The 20,011-nt window shown below is 42.9% G+C and overlaps 6 protein-coding genes across 6 annotated transcripts; 3 read left to right on the forward strand and 3 right to left on the reverse strand.

The window, feature by feature from the left end:
- Window positions 1-4: 4 nt before the first annotated feature.
- EAE97_005503 (uncharacterized protein) lies at window positions 5-6,114 on the reverse strand. The gene is made up of 6 exons (XM_038876015.1): window positions 5,906-6,114; window positions 4,847-5,857; window positions 4,745-4,775; window positions 1,291-4,587; window positions 1,106-1,239; window positions 5-1,053 (listed from the first exon to the last, which is right to left on the reverse strand). Exons 2-6 carry the CDS (start codon window positions 4,928-4,930, stop codon window positions 907-909), a joined length of 3,693 nt encoding a protein of 1,230 aa, XP_038733352.1. The 5' UTR covers window positions 4,931-5,857; window positions 5,906-6,114; the 3' UTR covers window positions 5-906.
- Window positions 6,115-8,227: 2,113 nt separating this feature from the next.
- On the forward strand, window positions 8,228-8,410 carry EAE97_005504 (uncharacterized protein; the record flags this gene model as incomplete). The annotated part of the gene is made up of 1 exon (XM_038876016.1): window positions 8,228-8,410. The coding sequence occupies one exon, from the start codon at window positions 8,228-8,230 to the stop codon at window positions 8,408-8,410; it is 183 nt and encodes a 60-aa protein (XP_038733353.1).
- Window positions 8,411-10,032: 1,622 nt separating this feature from the next.
- Window positions 10,033-11,400, reverse strand: EAE97_005505 (uncharacterized protein; the record flags this gene model as incomplete). Its single annotated transcript, XM_038876017.1, has 3 exons — window positions 10,033-10,440; window positions 10,497-10,708; window positions 10,755-11,400. 3 exons carry the CDS (start codon window positions 11,398-11,400, stop codon window positions 10,033-10,035), a joined length of 1,266 nt encoding a protein of 421 aa, XP_038733354.1.
- Window positions 11,401-12,457: 1,057 nt separating this feature from the next.
- EAE97_005506 (uncharacterized protein) lies at window positions 12,458-14,185 on the reverse strand (the record flags this gene model as incomplete). The annotated part of the gene is made up of 6 exons (XM_038876018.1): window positions 12,458-12,745; window positions 12,778-12,852; window positions 12,905-13,150; window positions 13,210-13,416; window positions 13,465-14,092; window positions 14,175-14,185. The coding sequence occupies 6 exons, from the start codon at window positions 14,183-14,185 to the stop codon at window positions 12,458-12,460; spliced, it is 1,455 nt and encodes a 484-aa protein (XP_038733355.1).
- Window positions 14,186-14,977: 792 nt separating this feature from the next.
- On the forward strand, window positions 14,978-15,943 carry EAE97_005507 (uncharacterized protein; the record flags this gene model as incomplete). Its single annotated transcript, XM_038876019.1, has 3 exons — window positions 14,978-15,413; window positions 15,467-15,561; window positions 15,632-15,943. 3 exons carry the CDS (start codon window positions 14,978-14,980, stop codon window positions 15,941-15,943), a joined length of 843 nt encoding a protein of 280 aa, XP_038733356.1.
- Window positions 15,944-17,182: 1,239 nt separating this feature from the next.
- EAE97_005508 (uncharacterized protein) lies at window positions 17,183-18,909 on the forward strand (the record flags this gene model as incomplete). The annotated part of the gene is made up of 4 exons (XM_038876020.1): window positions 17,183-17,911; window positions 17,976-18,137; window positions 18,198-18,461; window positions 18,535-18,909. 4 exons carry the CDS (start codon window positions 17,183-17,185, stop codon window positions 18,907-18,909), a joined length of 1,530 nt encoding a protein of 509 aa, XP_038733357.1.
- Window positions 18,910-20,011: the final 1,102 nt, after the last annotated feature.

Genomic DNA, 20,011 nt, shown 5'->3' on the forward strand with positions numbered 1-20,011 from the left:
TTCATCCATTTCACATACGCATCCAACCATCCATCCATCCATCCATCCATTCAAAACCGCACATTCAAATATAAGATACGATAGACGATACGACATACGGTGCAATATCCACGCAATCATCATTCCTCAAGTTACCTAACTAAATAACTAACTAGCCTTCATACATACACGCAGACACGCAAACATCCATCCGTAACGAACTGACCAACCAACCCCCACAACATCAATCCCACGCATAACAACCATTAAAATCACCTCACCACGCCTTACCACACACACCGCACTACATCGCAGGAGAAACATCAACCAACCCATGAATAAACCACGCTTTCAATCTAGTATCTTCCTTCCTGCGTAAGCTGCGAAGAACTCTCTATCTCGCAATCTACCGCCAAAGCCAATGCCAAAACTTCCCTCCCTGCAGTGACTTATTGTGTGAAATACATGATACCTACTAATCAACCTCCCCCGTCTCGTATGTCCTACCATACCCTCAATATGCATTCCTCAGACACGAAAGCCTATCAATTAGCTCGTTGAAGGAAAGGAAAGAGAGGTAGCAAGCAAGTACGTGGGTTTCCAGCCATTCAAATTTCAAATCAAATTAATCATCAATCAAAGAATACAGAAGCAAGCGAGGCACTTAAAAAAAACGCCGTAAAAATGTAAATTTCTCTCTCAATCATCTCTGTTACCGATCAAAAAATCGGTCTATCATTCATTCGCTTTCCAGAACTAACGCCCCACCCACCACCTTGCTAAACATGAGTGCAAAAAAGAATATACATCTCGGCGCTTTCTGCGTATCCGATGCTGAAAGCGAAACATAAGATAAAAAAAGCTAAAGGTTCCAATCATTCAGAAGTGTAAGGTCGTAGAAGATTCGTGGTAAGGTTATAAGCTTCTCTAAGCACCGGCAAATATGTCGTAACTGTTCTCAATGACGAATTGAACAGCTTGGTTCTTGGCGTGCATATCCGTCATCTCACGGTCTAAGCTGTGATCACGCATGATGGTCGGTGCAAAAACCACTGCCAAATTCTTAGGTGTCATCTGTAACAAATAATTAGTATATCAGAAGACCAATGTATACAAATGAACATACCAAGTTCTCGCTGTCTCGTTTTGCTACACGCACAAGATGGAAAATCAAAAACTCAAGACAATCACGATGCTTGGGAGGCAGCATGTTGACTGTGTTCCGTAGATGTGTGCAGCGTTCTGCGTTGTCTTCGATAGCTATAGTTACATTAGCAATTAACTTCTGTCAGAGTATGAGTTGGAACTTACAGATTGATTCTAACACTCGGTCATAAACATCGAAGGTCAAAAGTGGTACAGGAAGCTTTCGGAAATATTGTTTCAAAACACTTGTAACCGCGGTGATATCCAGGTCGGGATCCGAAATATCATAGTCTTCAGTCTTGTCGAACCCTTCCTTGATAATGTTGACCTGCCCAGTACCTCCAGTCTTCCGATAGATACCCTCAACGTCCATTCCACGCAATTCAACCTCTTCAATGCAGCGAGTGACCACACTTGGAATTTGCCGACGCTCATAATCAGCTCTTTCAACAAGATCAGAACCAAAAAGAGTTGAAGGACTTTCGGCGGCGAGAATGTTACCACTAGACATCGACTTTGGCATTGACTGGGATTTCTTGAATAATCCAAATCCTTGGCGAGAGGGATCGTTTGATGTAGACCTGGGTAAGCTTTGCCCAGAGGCATTTGGCGCTGGAGATTGCACGTGCTCCATAGTCATGTTGTAAGGCATACCGATATTATCACTAGTCTGACCTGGCCATTGGTTTAATGGCCGTTCTTGTCCGCTGGAGAAAGCACCCTTGAAACCTTTAGTGACTCCCTTGGCAACAGTTTGGCCACCCTTCTTCCAGTTGAACTTCTTTGCTTGCCCCTTGCGGATATTGACGACATGGGAAGCTGATAATAACGTCGCTGGCTCCATGCTGGGATCCTGTTCCATTGGGTGTGGATAGCTATTGATCGAATTATTGTAGGTAGCACTACTGCTTTCCGATGGGCGGAGGCTTGCATTATCTAGATGAACGGAAACGTTAGACTTATCCTTATGATGGTGAGTGTAGATTCCCAGACCGTTTGTTGATGGCCTTGGGCTTTCCATGTTGGTATTGGCCGATTTAAAGCGTTCCTGGATTTGGTGGGTAAGATCATTGTTCATGTCTGCAAGTTGTGCATTTTTAGACGATAATTGCTCAAACTCAACTAAAGCTCTATCACGATCGGCAATAGCTTGGTTCTTTTCTTCTAATAATTCATCTCGCTCCTCAAAGAGTTGTTCGATTGCGCCAGACATTGACTGTTTAAGGCGATCAAGCTTTTGAACAAATTCTTTGATGGCAGAATCTTCCAGTTCAGCAATGTCAAGTGGTTGTTTCGAACCTTTGGCACGCTCTACATAGCCAGCTAGAACCTCTAATTGGCGGATCATAAGTTCCGTTTGAGAATCTAGGACTGAGACAGTCTTTCGCTTTTCGATGAGTTTTTTGTTCAGTGTTTTCAAATCTTTCTCGTTTACGAACTGTCTCTCAAGTTCTGCAACTCTTTGTTCGGAGTTGCGAAGTTGTCTTCTCAGCAAAGCCGGATCATCTCCAGGATTTGGCGAGCTTATAGAAATCGGACTGCTAATATCTCTAGGTCCGCTAGTGTCTTCTATAATTGGTGTTTTTGGCCATCGTGGTGAGTTGGGAGTACGTGCGGTTGTTTCGCTGACGCTACGACCATGGCCACGGGCAGAAATGCTTGCTTCACTACTGGTGTTTCGAACATGACGTACAGCGTTGGAAACTCTGCGAATTATAGATTGTGAGCCTTCGTCGTTGCCAAATATCCTAGCCATATCTTCATCCATGGTAAGATCGCCGCCAGCACTCCACCTTGGTAGATTGGGCGATGAAGCGGTACCATTCGAGCCTGCCGATGGCGGCGCTGGGGGTGCTCTTGGGGTCATGTATGTATCACTGAGTTGTTGTTTTGATAGAGGAGGGCGAGTTGACGAGCGATTTGGGGGTGCCATGTCATCTATAGGCGATTGTAACAAGGGGCCAGAGATTGATTTGCCATTCACTGTCGGGGTATGAGCAGTTCCTTCGGGAGAGGATTCCGTGGATGGGGAGGTTTCTGTTCCGGAAGACAAGCTCATTGTACTAACGTGACTTTTCACTGGTCCTGAGGCTATCTCCTTACGGGGTATTGAGACTTTGGAACTTCCAGAATTGACTCTTGAAACAGTAGAATTTTCCATGTCTTTTGGTCGTGATTCTAGTGAAGATCTGGACGTAATCGGGTCTGCTGCCATTAGACTCCTTGGAGAGTCCATTTTTGGCATGTTGCTGTCTTTCCTCGTAGGTATGTTGGAAATGGCAGATTTCGAGGAGTTGCTCTCGCTGCCAGTATAATCCGATTGAGAATCGCTTCTCGTTCCAGCCCGTTTTCCCTTTGGAACGTCACCTAACCTGAACTTTTCACTAGATCCTTGTGTCTTTCCATCAGGGGCGTCAGCAGTTGGCGAGCTTGCATGTTGTAATAGAGTATCATCACTCGTAGATGAAGATGATTCTTTGGCAGGTGTGCCTGTGCCGTTTGCTGCTCTGCGTATGCTGTCCTTGATCTGCGCCAACTGCTCATCGGATGGTTGATTTTTATCTTGGAATGCGATGTGCGGTGTTGACGTTGAACTCGTGTCCCTCAAATCCCTTGATCGTCTCTGGGGCTGTGGTTCAGTTTGACTTCGCATATTGTCTTTCGCGCCGAAATAATCTCGATCCGGTGCTTGGTTCTCTTTCGCCTTCTTTGTGTCCCATGATGTCGACGTAGATCTTGGTGTCAAGGTTGGCGCAGGGCTTGGATCCAGAGCGAGAGGTATGAAAAAGCTCTCCCCATCCCCATTTCCAATCTCAGACATTTGCGATATCCCTGAATATCTATTGTTTCGATATGTCGTTGTTGGAAGTGTCAATCCATCCCTGCCTGTAGTATCGGTGGAGGCTCGATGAGAGGAAGTATCATCGCGAGGTTTTCGAGAACTACTCCTAGATGAAGAATCCGTACGAGAATATGTTGGCCGTGGCCTTGGTGATAATTCTGTAGGGTTGTCTGCATTGTGAGGATCCGAGATCTCACGTTCAGGGGAGAAGGCGCTTTGTGGAACGGCGTTCGGTGGTAGGGCGGGTAGTGATTTATCAACAAGCATGGGAGATTGATCGTCTTTTTTCTTCGCATTCGCAGCGGCCCTCGACTTTTTACGCCGCCTAGCCATTAGTGATTCATGACAACTCATACAAAATATTCCTTGAGATGTGCGAGCGTAACGAAGGTTTTCGATCTTGCGTTTGCAGTTCCTGCATCGAAAGCATGTTGCACAAAATGCTTGGTCACCGGTGAGGATTGCGAGGTCTTCGATTTTGTTATTGCAAGCACTGCAGCTGTAAGTGCAATTATTGCATATAAGAGACCCGTCACCCAGGAGTAACAAATTCGCATCGGAATCCAGGAGAGTTCCGCAAGTATTGCATCGGAAGCAATTCAAATGCCATCGATTGCCAGCTACAGGATCGTTAGAATTGTTAAATTTTGAGGTCGGAGGGTTCATTTGATTGATTTTCTCGGATATTCAATGTACAACTCGAGGCTCAAATCAAATCAAGCAACGTAAGGCATAGTAAAGAAATTGAAGAAGATCGTGGGATCGTTCACAACTTACCAAGTTCGAAGGCTTTTCCCTCCTCGAGGATCTGTGCAAAAAATTCACTTTTAGTGGCAGATTCGTAAACACATTATGGGTGCATGGGACGGGAACACTCACATCACCACATCCTTTACACGGATATGCCACATCGTCACCCTCCATAGGGGATTCCAGATATGTACTATTGTCTGGCGATTCCATCTTGCCAAATGTATGTGAGGAGCGAGCCTCGAAAGAAACCCTTTTAATATCCTTCTATTTCTGCAGATACACTTCCTCCTCGAGTATCACGGACGGTGGACCCAGGCTGAACATGAATTGACAGATGCGATCCCTCGACGTTAGGTTTGTCGGTTTCTAGAGTGTAAAAGCGCACGGTCTGTAGGAGATTCGAGAATTGTTTACGGAGGTACGCAAGTTCGCAAGGGGAAAAGAAGCTAGTGCGAATAGACGATCATCAAAGAAACGTCCCTGGAGCTTGATTCGCGAAGTTCGAGGGTCAATTGAGTTGGGTGGAGAAAATGAGTTGAAGGGTTGTTGGCTATGGGAGGGAGAGAGAACAGACAGAACACAGGTGAGGTGAGGTGAGAGAATAATTAGTAATAGCTAGTAGTGACGGGAAAAGATTGAGGGATGGATGAACTGTGTGTGATATCGATGTGAATTGTTGGAGAACGATATGAGATATATGTTGGATGGAATCATCCAAAATCAAATCAATCCACCCTTTGAAAATACTACTGATATCGATTGAATGTAGTTGCGATTCGAATCGATCCGATTTTTTGAGATTTGAGACTTCTTGTTCAGCCTGCTGTTAAATGTATTATCGATAAGTAGGTCAGTACCTGTACCTGTACCAATATAAACGTAATCTTGGTCCTTAGTACAGGAAGTAGAGAGATACTAAGTAAAGACGAAGGAGAAGACGAAGGGCTAGACTGGTAAAAGAAGGTTTATGCCAACCGGTGTATCTTTCTTGCTTCACCGTGGTCGCAGTGTGAATTTGGTTGGTGCATCCGTACACTCACTTATCAATGAGGAAGTGGTCTAGAAATTCCCTTAGGCTCAGATCAGATGAGACAAGAATGGTCAAGCGCTAGGTAGCTGTAGGTAGGCTCGAGGGAGGTAAGATTTGAGGAAATCGAGTAGAAGGAAAGGCTAATGATCCTTTAGCGACCAGCATATATTTCAAAGGGGGTCGGTCGATGGTGGTGGGCAGAGTATCTACTGGTGGCAGTTTTGCGCAGCACGTTGTTGGAATGAGAATTGGAAGTCGTGAGATGAGACAACTCCCACAAACTAATAAGCCTTTAGAACCCAAGATGGTGATAAATTATATAACATAAACATACGAGACCGCTCTGATTCCGAATATAGTGAATCAATTGATCATTTGGGCTGAATTGAGTACCAATTTGGTACGATACAAAGTAGAATATAGTGAGATATAAAGATTGACTTTTCTTTAGAAGTATCTTTCTTTTGAGGCGTAGATGTGAGATTGTTCCTTCGACTATCTACCCAAGTGAATTGCCCCAAAAAACGCCTCTCCTTACCGCCGGATTTATTCTTCAATTTATTCTTAGTTATTTTTCTCTCGGAAATCACTCTCCTGTTGTTCATCATGTTGTAGTTCAACAATACCGTGAACCGTTTATATGGGTAGCTACAAGAAGGATGACCATTCGAGATACCAAACACCCAGCATTTAATTACCGCTGCAGATTTGATCTGCAGGTATGGATGGAGAATATGTATCAGTTTTGTATTCGTTCTCCGGTAGGGATATTCATATTCTCCTTTCATGGCGTCAGGTACAGGAAGAATGGTCACAGTAAGGAATATCGATGTTCTTCTTTCTGCACATGGTGACTTTATATATTGACCCGAAGGAACGGGAAGATTGACTGGCTGTCGTCTGTACTCCTCACATTCCGTCAAATATATATAACTACTACAACTGATTTCTAGACATAATAATAAGGACCTCCCATTGTTCTCCAATGCCGGAAAGATAATGAATCTTCGGAACCCAGTCAATACATACAAATGACCCGGCATTTCAATGTTCCAACAGAGTTTGATCCGAGACCAGGAATAACCTTGGGTCGATGGAACCAAGAGAGTGTTTAGCCTACGAGATGCGATTATTCTTGCATGGTGGCACTTTTAAGGGTTTCAAATATAGACCCTCAACCAAGGAGATGTCGCGATGAACATAAGGACGGGTCACATCTTATTCGCTGATCGAAAGATGGCATATAGAGAAGATGAACGTGGCGATATGAACTTCCGCAACGCATCCTTTCATCTCGTGTTATTTATGCTGTAATCCATGGATTCTTTCAGTATATAATGATTTACCCATGCTGAAGACTGTTGTATCTGATGATCCCAAACAGATGGTGTAGACATATAAAGATGATAAGACGGAGTCCTTGGGTTCGATTGAGGATGTTGATATTATACTCGTGAAATTATAGATATACTCTGTACATACTAGGTAGTCACTCATTCGCCACCAATTCCCAAGCATCTTGAATAACATCGTGTTCTTCGTATTACAAGATTATCGTCATACAGTACCGCTGCCACTCAAGCCAGGATAAGAGTACTCTTTGCACATGATACTCCTTGTTACGTTCGTTCTATACTCCGCGAGACTTCTTTTTGGAAACTTCTTTTTGAAGACTCCCATAAGTAAATCTTAAACTTCTCAATATTGGAAAGGCTGGTCCGTCGAGAAGGATGCCAAAGGTCTAGCTAGTAGTCAAGAACCAGACTAAAGTATGTACCTCGACAATCCTCCTGTCGGTCGCCGGGAACAATGTTGATGATTTACCGCTTCTTCAATTACTAGATACACCACATCTCAAATAACGCTTGATTCTATTCAAACATGCGGCTACCCACATGTTCAGTTTGACAATTTCCCCTTGATTTCGAATCTTTATTTCGAACTCCTTGGACGAGGCTGAGTACATCATTTACGTAGCTGCTAGGTTGAAAATAGTTCATCGGAAGAATTAAACCCAAATTGCTCTTACGTCGACTTTCCTCTCCTGAATTATATAATTTATGCTCCATACCATTGTTCTGATCCGATAGGAACCAAATTATCAGCTGAGAAAGATAATTCGATCGCCAATTCCCAATTCGGCAATTCCGCCTATCTGTCCTGTCCTAAAACACTACATCGATGTTTCAGCGTCAATTTGATGATCCTCCTTAAAGAAACGCCTGGATTTGTTTCGACCGCGTTTTCCAACAAGAAATTCTTACCCATGGCCTGTTAATCACCCCAATCACATAGGCAGTTGCAGAAAATATGGGATCTAGGGATGATATACCATATCCTTTTTTCCTGAGTTCAGAGTTGACCCTGTCCGATTGAATTTCAAAGGGAGATTATTTGTGGAGAGCAAATCACAAGAATAGAACTACGTTCTAGACCCTTCATTCAGATCATTGTCCCTGTCGCTTACCAAAAGTTTCATGCCGGTCACCAGTGCCACGGCCTTTTCGTTGGTGGGAGAGCAGGGGAGTCGAAATGGTCACGTGAATAAACTTGACGACGTTCTTGTCGAATACAGAGCTGTGCCACACCGAGAGGGGGAAGAAACTGTTATGAGCTTGAATGTTATCCGTGGTTCATATCAAGCACAACGCGCTATATAGCAACCGTCCAACGAGTATCAGAACAAGCCCCCAACATGTCGCCAGCAATTCCCAACTTCCGCCTCAATGATACTCACCAACTTTTTTCAACCAACTGAAAGTCATCCGCATGAATCAACTCCAAGCTCAGCCCCTAATCTTATCGGCCCTGAAACTGATACCTACTCAGCATCTACAAACCCACTTTCTGGGTGTCACCTATCATCCTACATTGAACCAACGCCCAGCGTAACACAAACTATAATAAGGTTAAGCATAAAGATCAAACAGTCATCCAATCGTATTACAAATCACATAATATGCACAAAATTCCGCATAGTCTGACGCGCATATTCGTCCATCTCTCATCCCCCACTCACACGTCGCCATTCCCTCGGGTCCTTTTCAGCCCTGCCTAGATCATGCCTTGTTTCGTATTCAGAGCACTCGGTTGGGATTGATGTATTCTACGGCGGTATATTCAACTTTGGCGTGAGTGCAGATGTCCATTCGATGTTTAGTGAACAGACTATCAATTTGAATATTGCTGTGAGGTATAATCGATGACGTGATAGCCAAGTAGCTGTCTGATTAGCTGGAGGTTTCATTGGAATATTCTACAGTAGTTTCTTGGTAAGCAGTCAAGTGAAATCGTATGTTATTCTTGTGTGACTAGAACTGCTTTTTATATGTTGGGAGGTTTTACTTGCCTGAGGTAGATGGATTGTTCCCGCGTTCATGGAGAAATGATGATAATTGCCGTTGGGTTTGTGGATTTTCCTAGCATCTTGTTTGTTAGTCTGACTCTGGAGCACAATCACGATTACTTATCGTTGCAGAAAGGTCAGTGTCTTTTAATTCAGTAGGTGCGGTCGTTGCACATTAGGTTTCTCTGAATTTGTCTGATGAGGCCAAGAACACACCTGCGTTATGCATGAGTCAGTCTACCTATATAGCAAAGAGCATAATAACTTAGTAATTTATTTGTTTAGTCGTTCCGCACCTGTCTCTATCATTTGTTTTGTTCGCAGCGCCAGTGTCATAATTCGAGAGATGGCCTGCCTTGTGATTGTTTGTAGCCGAAAAGTTTTCGTCCCAATGAACCATCTCATAATGCATTCGGTGGGCGTGATGATCTCATTAGCAGTACTATCATCAACCTCTCCTTTCTTGTCGTAGCTCCTGTATCAAGGTGCTTGTCGGATTTTACCTCATTTAGATCATGAGAAAGGACACATGATATCGCTCAAGCTCCGGGAATTCCCGAGGTGCCATCTCCCTCTCAACTTTTTGATATTCTGAAGTGATACTGTTGGTTCCTGATGACGGGTTAAAATAAAGCTGACTCGAAGAAAACTTGAAAAATATAATAAAAGCAGGAACAGAAAATGAATCAGAGCGCTTGGAATGCGTTGGTGTTAACGAGACTTTGTCCAGTCTCTCGCTTAATATAATGGAGAACGGTACTTTAATGCTAGCTTCTCAATTGTAGATTTTGCGGACTACCACTTAGTTCCAAAATCCTGAATTACATCTCTTGAAGGCAGGTCTTGACTCATTCGGTTTCTCTTCATTTCACACTTCATTTCTTACTTTTTCGCTATCATTCTCGTCTTTAGAATTAAAGCCAGTAAACTATATATTTATCCGAATGGCTTGAAGTCTCTGAACTCTGGGTTTAGTTCCTGGATTCTGAACATCTCGTCCACTTTCTCCTTAGCTACCTTTGTGTACTTCGCTGTCATCTCCGCTGTGTCCTTGAGCCGCGTCTCACATATCATTACAGTCTTCTCACTCCAATGCTTTATTCTGAAACAATCCAATAAATCATTTTTTAGATCAGCTAGTGAAGCTCTGGCTTTTTCAATTCGATCACTCTCTGACTGTTGTTGAGGCGATGGTGAATCGTCCCGGATCTCAATAGGATTTTCCTTGCTTCCATTGGCGACACACATCCGCTTTGATGGTGACGGCATGTTTAAAACCATCTCACTTTGCGTCTTGGCAACTTCATAGGATTTGGATCCAGAAGTCGTTAGGAAGGCCTGCTGCTGCTCTATGTTAGCAAGAAGTTCTGCTGATCAAGTTTCAAAATAATAAAAGAAACAATGGTTACTGGGTGAAATATGCCGTTGGTTCCCGTGGGATTTGCCTGTGCTTGCGATTTCCGAGCAGCAGCAGCAGCAGCGGCAGCAGAACTAACAGTATTGGTACTGTCTCCTGCCGGACCGTCGTTGTACTCTTCGTAATTTCGCTTGCCATTAATCGCGAATCGGCTGTTCTTTATTCCGCTCAAAGTATCCCACTCCTGCAATGAAGCTAAAAGTTTAGAATGATTCGAGTAAAACGATAATTCATAACTCACATGCACTCTGGAAAGGAATTGTACTTCGTATACGAACTGGCTCGCTTGCATTCGCGGCAGCTCTCTCATATTTTTCCCTTTCTTCCATGGCACTAATTGACTCAGGCATATTGGCAACAAGATCACATACCAAACTGTAATCGACTTCACAAGGATGTTTTACCCGGAAAAAACTAACCCCCGATTCTGTTCTGACGAAACCTGCCTCTGCTAGCTTCTTAACTGTATATTTATCCAGCTCCTCAAGATCCAGTCTGAATGTCTCTGGGTTGATTTTGTGGTTGTAAATGATGTCTCGAACAATTTTTTCTTCCTCTTTTGACCAATGTGTGTATGTAAGGCGCTTTTTGACCTTTCGATTGATCTTTTGATTGACCCTCCGATTGAGCTCTTGATTAATCCCCTGACTGATCTCTTTATTCACCTCTTGGTTGTCCCTCTGATTAAGTTGTTGGTTAACCCCCTGATTGACCTCTTGATTGAGCTCCTGATTGACATTTTTGTCAACAATGTTATCGAGACTTGACGATCGAAGTGTCGGGACATCTTCCTCCTCCGCAAGTCTCTGCTTGTCTGCTTTCTCTACCTCTGCATCCTTGGTGAAAGCTGGTACCTTATTGACAGAAGTCTCATCAGGTGGCGCCATTTTACCAAAATTCGAAATCGTAGATTTGCTTTGTAATCGGAAGAAATAGGAGGATGAAGATTGAAGAGACGATAGAGTAACTTCAATGTGTACAAGGAAGCAGGTGACTAGGTGATTTGATCTTATTGGGAGTGGGTGTTGATGGATGAGATGATGCCGTTTGAAAGAAGTTCGTGCTACACAAGGCTTGTAGGAAGAGTCAATAAATTGAACTCGATATTTGAATCATGTAAATTTTGCAAACAAATACACTCAGCGCAGAACATGCGCAAAAGCGCATAAACAAAATCCGACACAGAATTTGGACGTCGGGTGGTTCAAAGGTTGCTGTTGACAAGTAGATAATAGGAAGATTTGCTCGCGAAAAAGAAAAGTACAGTATTTGACTCTTCTCGGTACCTCCCACTAGCGTGTCAAATCTTCTATCAAAACAGGTGGAATAAGTGATTCCCCGAAGTGATATCAAGTGAATAGATGGGTGGTGCATACAGAGGCGGTTAAAAGAGGTTTAGCTCTATGTGGGAATAAGTAGATAGTCGTGTCCTTCGACCTTCGGACGAGAAGAGGTGGCACCCCGGAGATTGTTACTGGATGCGGTTGAACTTAGAATGTCTAGCTAGGATGAGGGGTTTCTGATCATGACATTCACTTAATTCATTGAATCTCCTTTAAGTAGTGACTTGACAGGATGACATACTTCGTGAAAAATCATGTGTCAACCGTAGGCCAATGTATACATAAAACGGCGGAACTTTTGGGCCGGTGCTCTTGCATCAAGAAGCTTCATGATCATTCACTACACGTCAAGCCCTAAGATGATGCACCAAGACTTTTGTATATAATCGACTCGAAGGTAGATTCTATGTGGCTTTGAAGGTTGGAGAGTGCCTTGCGCTTTATGATTATGAACTCATTATTGTATGAATACTAACTGCATCTATCACTTGTCCTACATACAGTGTTTCTTTCTTAATCTGATTACAAAGAAGAAGAGCCCTTGCAGTTCAAAAACAGATTAATGCTAATGATATATGAATACCTTTTCTTGTCCTCTTCTCTACAAGCTTCCGATTTGATTGAGCCTAGTTCTCAATTGAGCCTCGACCTTGAGTTCCTCGTCAACTTTTTTCTCCGTTTCCTCCGCCGCCTCTCGCTCCATATCCGCCCTGGTTTGATGTCTAATTGTTTCCAACTCCAGTTGCTTTCGTCTATCGATTGATGCTGCAATTCTTTCCTCGATTCTGCGACGCTGAACAAGCACCATTTCTTGCATTTCTTTGAACCCAGCCGCGTCATCTGAACTCGGTGTGTATCTTTCATGTTGCTTGCGGGGCGCATAGGTGAACTGTTGATTTTGATAGGGGTATTCGATCTAACAAAGTCTGTGTCCCTCGTGTACAGTGTCGTGGGGTTTGGAAGTGGTGGTGAAGCAGAATACTTGCGAATATAATCCTAGTTTCATGTTAGCAATGATCAAACACAGCATATACTCATTCCCGCTCACTTTTTCGATACCTGATGGTAGCTGAGCACTCTTCCCATCATTATTGAATGCTATCTGAGAGGAACTTGACAGTCTGGGTTTCTTTGCGTCCGTCAAAACATCATCTGCTCGAGCAACAATCGACTCATCACTATCAGCGAAATCTACGTACAGTCTTCCAAATTGCTTCCGCTTGGAACTTCCATGGTCTAACGAATTTTTGGCTAGTTCCTTCTTCTGAGCGGACCTCTTATTCGCGAAATGGCTCTGAAAATCTGGTCAGAAACTAAAAACCTTTGGAACGTGTGGTGAGAACTCAATCATACCGAAATCTGGAAGACACTAATGCCATGATCCTTCGCAACTTTCTCCTTTTGTTCCGTGGATGGATTGAGTGATTCTGTGGCCAATTGACTTAGTGCGCTCATTTGACTTTTAGTAAGGACACTTCTTGAATTTTTAGTCTCCTTTAGTGCTCTATCATTGATTCGAGAAGAGGGCTCAGTAAATTTTGCACCGCGCGCTTCAAGTATCTAGAAGAATGTTAGAAATATTGGTGTAAATCACAATTCCACCCTGACCTTAACATCACCGGAAGTTCGCTCATCGTAGTTCCACAACTCGCTACCGGTGTAGCGCCAATAGTGTTGACAAGCTCGTGGGGTTCTGACATAACCTCTCACTTTGAGTATTGGGGCTACATGATTGAAAAGTTCCGCTGCCGTGGACTTTGGTAAGCCTCCTTGAGTTCTCAATTCCATGAAATTCTTGACTTCCTCGTAGAGGGTTCTCGATTCTTCTTCGCTCCATATAATTCTATTTGTCTTCTGATTCTTATCAATTATGTTATTGGGGCCTTTGTCAACTTCATCCTCATCTGTGATAAAGTCCCCAGCTTCATCAAAGTCAGAATCCCAACTCGAGCCATTTAACAACGTGTTGCCACGCAGCTTTGATTGATTGTCGCTCATTCGACGCCATTTACTGGCACAGGCAAAACTAGTTCTTTCTATGCCAAATCCTAGTCCATTGAGCTCGATAGATACTTCGTCGAATAGATTACCCTTGTGAATCTCGCCGCCTTCAATCCTTTTCCTGTGTTTCTTGATAAGCCGGGTTAGACAGTCTTCCTCTGGCGAGCTCCAGCTCCAACGCGCAGTTGTTTCTGCCAACGATTGTTCTGGATCGGCTTCCATCTTTATCGATGGTCTGGAAGGTTGAAAGTCAGTAAAGTCTTTCAGAAGCAAATTAAAACCGCTGAATGTAAGACAAGCAAAATGATAATACTTACAACGGTTGCATGATACAACGTGAACGGATTTCTTACTGCTAACGAAGACCGAAAGCTGTCGAGCTTTTACGAGAAAAGAGGTAGGAGATAATTCAGGTCAAAGTTGGAACGTAACTTTCCGAGCTAGCGATATTAAACTACTATCAGAAAAGCTGAAATTGTATGATACATTTCTGAAAGCTGAGATAAACAAAGCAAAGTGAACCAAACAGATCGATGTGCCTAATAAGTTTGCCCTCAGGATCAACTTGAAATCTGAAATGGCAGAACACTTGCTATCATTTTCAGATACCAATGCCCCGATCTCAAATCGCTTGGGTGTGAAGCAAATTTTCAATCAATGCTAGTGTATCTGAAGATTTGACTTAGCTAAGTTGCCAGAAAATCAATTTTCTTTTTTCTTTTTTTCGAGTTTTGATTTCTCACATACCCAGGAAATTGCCACAGACTCTCCTGGTACCAAACAGTGCAACTGAGCCTGCTTGAATGTAGCTGGTCAATATCTATCTGTCTTTATGCTTTCCGACGTGGCTCTGGAATGATTGTCAAAGTGCTATGAATTGCTAATACTTATTTTCATTGCCGAATGAATTCAGGGGGAAATGTTATCAGTATGTTGCGGTATTGATCTGATATTCACCAACATCTTGTGCTTACCCCGCATCTTTGGACTAGATTAATATCTAAGTCCTTCGTTATCAAATCGAAATCTTTGCAGTAATCATAAGCAGTAATACTGGCTTTCTCTTTTCTTCTCCCAAGAATATCAAGTGCTTGAACCTCCGCCACCTTAACCCGTCATTATGACCAGAAAACTCGGTCTCCAAGCTTTCCTTCGCAGAGAGGCTACGAAAGCTAAGCTTCAGGTCCCCACAGAAAATAGATCCCCAAGATTTACAAAGGAGGCTTCTATGCTATCAGCTCAGCCAAAAATATATGAAGAGCCAGAAAGAAACACTTTTCAGAACGTTTTTGGTGACAATGAAGAAGACTATGAAACCCCACTGGAAAGATTGAGAAATTCAGACACGCCATTTGCTGTTAGGTATGAGACGAAACCAAAGTCTGAACTGAGAATTCGGATCGAGGAACTTAGAAAGCAACTTCTAGCTGTCATTAATACTTCCTTCAAGAATCCGAGTGAGAGAGCTCTCGGTTCTAAAGAGCGCGATCGTCTTCTACGATCCATCGAGCGCTTAGAGGCTCGAGAAAAAAGAGAGAAAGACAATGCACTACGAGGTGTGTGTTTTGCCTAATATCCAACATTTTTTTGATACTGATTGACCGGGCAGCTACTGGAAACCTCCCCGAGCCCATCTGCGAATATGAGAAGAGACAACAACAAAAGGAATTAGAATTAGTAAAGAATGCCCTAGCGGGGAAAGAAGTAAGACTATTGTCATCCGTTCCTTGTTGCTTGTCATTATTCCACATGCACTGACCAATCCCTACTCCAGAAAGCCAAATCCCCAATTAAACGTCCCCTTCATCCACTCGACGACGATCCAGATGGCGAAACTCGAAAAATGTTGGGACTGCCATTGAGAAGACGCAAGCTCAAGAAAACGGGCAAATGGGCAGATGAGCTTCGTTATGTAGTTCCGGAGTTAAGGTATAAGGATTATGGAATTGAGACTTTGAAGAGAATTTTGTTGTGCGGGGCGGATGAGGAGCAAGAGAGATGGCTGGGAAAGTGGTTTAGTAGATTGGATGTGAATGTTACTACAGGTGGTCGAGTGAGAGGCTACGCAAAGAAGAGAGGCATGTGAGGAAAAGAGAATGGCTCAACCCTCTTATAAGGGTTAGCACGATTTAGAATATCTATCTCGGCGGTGCTTCAGAGGTTGCCGCGTTGGATTTTGCGGGCATATAGTAACACTTCGGTTACAAATCCGAAATGCAAGCTTCTACTCCATGAAATTCTATAGAATAATTCTCATATGCTATGTGAGCAATTGACTTTTCCAAGCGTTGCTCATTCATTCACCATCCAGTTCCACGCTCCAGTCTCCGATATACCGATCAGATGACATTTTACCAGTCAGATCAAATGGAAGCGAATGTGCTATGTCATTTGTAAATGAGGCCAGTAGAATGGCAAGCGTCTCTAGTTTTGCAGTTAAAAACAATACTGCAGCATCACTCGACACCCCCGAGACTAGAATTCTACCAAAAAAGAGAAAACCACCAGAATTCAAGTGTCGAGAAGTTTCCTCGAGAGTGCAGGGGATCTCTATATCTCAATAGCTGAAGAGTCTAATAGGAGTCGAGGAAATCGAGCAACGACCAACAAAGCCTCTAGAAGAGAAGCTAGCTGCGCAATTAAATGGAGGAGTTATTGGAGGGAAAAGAAAATACTCTGCGATCTCAAAAAAGCCTTAAGGCATACCATAGAATTCGTTCATTCTTGAATGTATATGACTAGAATATTTGGAAAAGCAAACAGATAAATTGACTCGCCTCTTCTTTCATCAATCTTGTACAGCTAGGGTTCAAAATATGTGAGAGACTGGACTAAATGAATGGATTAGGAGAGGGTATGATAGAAACATGTTCTGGCCAACAGTAGATACATCAAGAATAAACCTCCGTGGTTCCTTAAGGCAATGAATCTATGTATCGAGATAAAAGCATGATTCTTTTCATAAATACCTATCCGTCTACCTAGGATGTAGGACAAAATCGCGTGTGCATGTGACCTTCCAGTTTAGACCTACCAACACGCGCCTCGATTCGTTAAAAATAGATTTTACGCGATAACCCTGTTGCGGCACAGCAAGTTTGCTTACGCGCCTTCCAGCTTTTCCGTGTATTATCTTCAAATAGTTTGAGACATCATCGAACTTCAACGTTGAAGAATCGCCAGTTCGCGCGTGGGCAGCAACTTGAGCTTCTCATTGTTTTCTCTATCAACTGATCTTTCTTTACTATCGCAACTACCTCCCAATTTTCATCAAAACTCTAATTATAATTTTGTTTAGATCACTTGCTTACCAGAAGATTCTGCAATGGGAAAGTTTAAAAGATGGCAATCTGAGGAGATTGCCAAGCTGAAGGAAATTTGTAGTCGTCAGGAACATGTTGACACACGTGGAAAGAACAATCCATTCTGGGAGAGTGTCGCCGATGAAATGGAAGGATACGGATTCGATCGTCAAGCAAATGCCATTTATGTTAAATGGATGCGTCTGATTCAACCACCTAAAACGAAATCTTCGAAGAAAGGCCCATCTACTCCTTGGGACTCGAGTGACACTGAGGACGAAGAAAGAGACGAAGAGGAATTTGAATACTATTATGGAGAGACTGACACTAAAAGTGAACTTTTGTTCCAACTTGAGTCCGGAGAGGATGCTTCCAAACCTTGGGCGACAGGAAGCAATTGGTCAGATGAAGAGAGTGATATTGCATACCAATGCATCAAAAGTCAACGAGACAAAGAGAAAGAACTCAAATTGGAACCCATCACGGCGGATCAAATTTGGCATATTGTGGCAAAGGCTTTAGAACAACATCAGATCTACCGAAAAATTCAAAACATTTACCACTACTGGAAGAATAAGGGGAGAGAAAAGTACAACTTCGACGAAAGAACTCCAGATATGATTGAGAAATCATCGCGTGGCACAGTTCGAGTGCGTGGAGGGAAGTCTGCACAAAATTCTCCGGGGCACGCAGCGCGTCAAACTGAACCTAGGCATACAATTCCTCAATCCTCAACCGAAGAATATTTCCAGGTAATTATCTTTCAAGCTTTTGCAAACAACAGTCCAACGGTTGTTGACAATGTTGAATTAGCAGAATAACACGAGGGCTGAGACGGCTATGGGAGATGCACAAATCCAGGTTTCATCTTGGCAGCATGATCTTCTGATGATTCAGTTTAGAAAATACAATGGCCTAGACAACCCCGTGATGAATAAGTTGGAAGAGGATACAGGTTTGAGCAGAGAGCAGATCAAGGTACGAGCGCATTGATTAAGTCACTATTCGAGCTCATCGTCACTAATGGATGAAACTCAGTTGTGGTATAGAAATCAGAGAGCTATAGATGCGAAAGAAGCAGATGTTCAAAGAGAGGTCAAGCTACAGACCGAAAAAGAACTACCTACTCCCATTCTCGATGGACCAGAGTTTCAAAGTATGGAATTGAAGCGATATCGCGTGTCAGACATTGGTTATCATCTTCAAGAAGAGGAAACCCCAGCCAAAAGAGTTCGCCACAGCCTGGGCCCGGAGATTTTGGTAAATAATCATGGGGGAATTCTGGTAGACTCGAGATCTCAGGCAAGTTCAGAATTCTGTTTTTGACCATTCAATCGCTGCTTCTTTGAAAGTTTCTCTAATATAGAATCATCAGGACAAACCCGAGAGTTTTGGTCGCCGCTCAATTATACCAGAACCCAATGAACCTTCAGCGAATGACGTTACAATATCAACTATCGAAGTCCAACAACCTTTTCTCAAACCTATAACACAAAGAAACATTCCGGAGAGTACATCTGATGTGACCACCGTTATGAAAGCAAATCGGGAATTGGAACAGCAAAAGGTACACGCGGCTGAGGAGGAATACAAACAATTGGAACTCGCTATAGTTGCCCACAAGGAAAGAGCAGGTCTGGAGCTTAAGGCTGCAGATGTAAAAGAACGTGAGCTTACAGTCCAACGGGAAATTCGCGAGAAAGCCAAAAAGCGTATTGCGTTGATCGAAAGCTTCCTCGACGACTACTAAGTGTATTGTGCTGTAAGGAGGGCATTGTAATTTCTTTGTGCTGGGAAAAGTTTCATGTCTGATTCTTTCTTTGGTTGGGATTTCTCACTGCTCCGGATAGTTTCCTTGATAATACCGACTTTGACATATACCTATCTACTTATTTTCGATTCGTTCTACTAGTCTTGGGGATTTAAAGACCTTTTAAGGGCCACCGGGTATTTGGTTTGGTTGCTTTCTCTGGATAATCTTTAGATGTACATATAGAGTGATTTCAGCAAAGGAGAATACATCTATCTCATTCATAATCGTAATTCATCTTGCTAGTGCGCACTTCTGGATTCAGGTTCAAGGTCTAACAATGCTATAAAGAATTTATGTTAGTAAGACCAGCTCACTTAAGCGATCCATCCATGGTTCTATGCGTGTAGATTACTGTTTTGCCATTTTGATTTGTAAGATCCTTTGGGCTATTCAACTCTTGTGGACGGGCCTGAGGGGGAGAGAGGTTATGCTTCGGATAGTGTGGGGTCTCATCGGTTCACTGCTGAGTACTTGGTGAGACATGAGGGTTTATATTGATATAACAGTCAAATAAACGATAAAAAGCATCATTTGATTGACAAACTGAGAAAATGCTACGATTACAATCAATTAACTTTTGGGCTCAAAGTTCTGAACAGATACATTTTCAAACATTAGATGATACTAACAGTTACATACTCCCACACTCAGTATATCGGTCAAATCTATTCTTATGACTATTTATGTGCCAAAACTTGACGGTGCATTTTATCTAAACATCAAATCACACGCTAACAACAGTTAAGAAAGATGCGGAACTGTAATAAGAGCGTGCGCTAATGGCTGTATCAGACTAACAGATACTGTTAAGGCCTATGCCTATCCCAATCCATGATTCTCCTGTACATTCATAATTCAGAATCCCAATATCAAACTCGATCTGCAATCAAGAAGAAATCAGACGAGCCTGGGAGATGACTGGTTGGTTTCTACTTATGGAAGTATGAAAATTACGGCTCGGATGATCACTTCTATGATATCCCACTGCCAGTTCCAGATACGCTGCTGCAGTACTACCAAGTCATGCGTAGAGACCCCA

This window comes from Botrytis byssoidea (assembly GCF_014898295.1).
Source record: "Botrytis byssoidea strain MUCL 94 chromosome Unknown BBYS_009, whole genome shotgun sequence".
Taxonomy (NCBI): domain Eukaryota; kingdom Fungi; phylum Ascomycota; class Leotiomycetes; order Helotiales; family Sclerotiniaceae; genus Botrytis; species Botrytis byssoidea.

Excerpts from the sequence above, each read along its gene's own strand:
- EAE97_005503 (XM_038876015.1), bottom strand. The coding sequence starts at position 4,930 with ATGGAATCGCCAGACAATAGTACATATCTGGAATCCCCTATGGAGGGT. Across the intron at positions 4,776-4,846 it reads CGTGTAAAGGATGTGGTGAT|ATCCTCGAGGAGGGAAAAGC; the intron begins GTGAGTGTTCCC and ends TTTTTTGCACAG. Across the intron at positions 4,588-4,744 it reads GGGAAAAGCCTTCGAACTTG|CTGGCAATCGATGGCATTTG; the intron begins GTAAGTTGTGAA and ends ACGATCCTGTAG.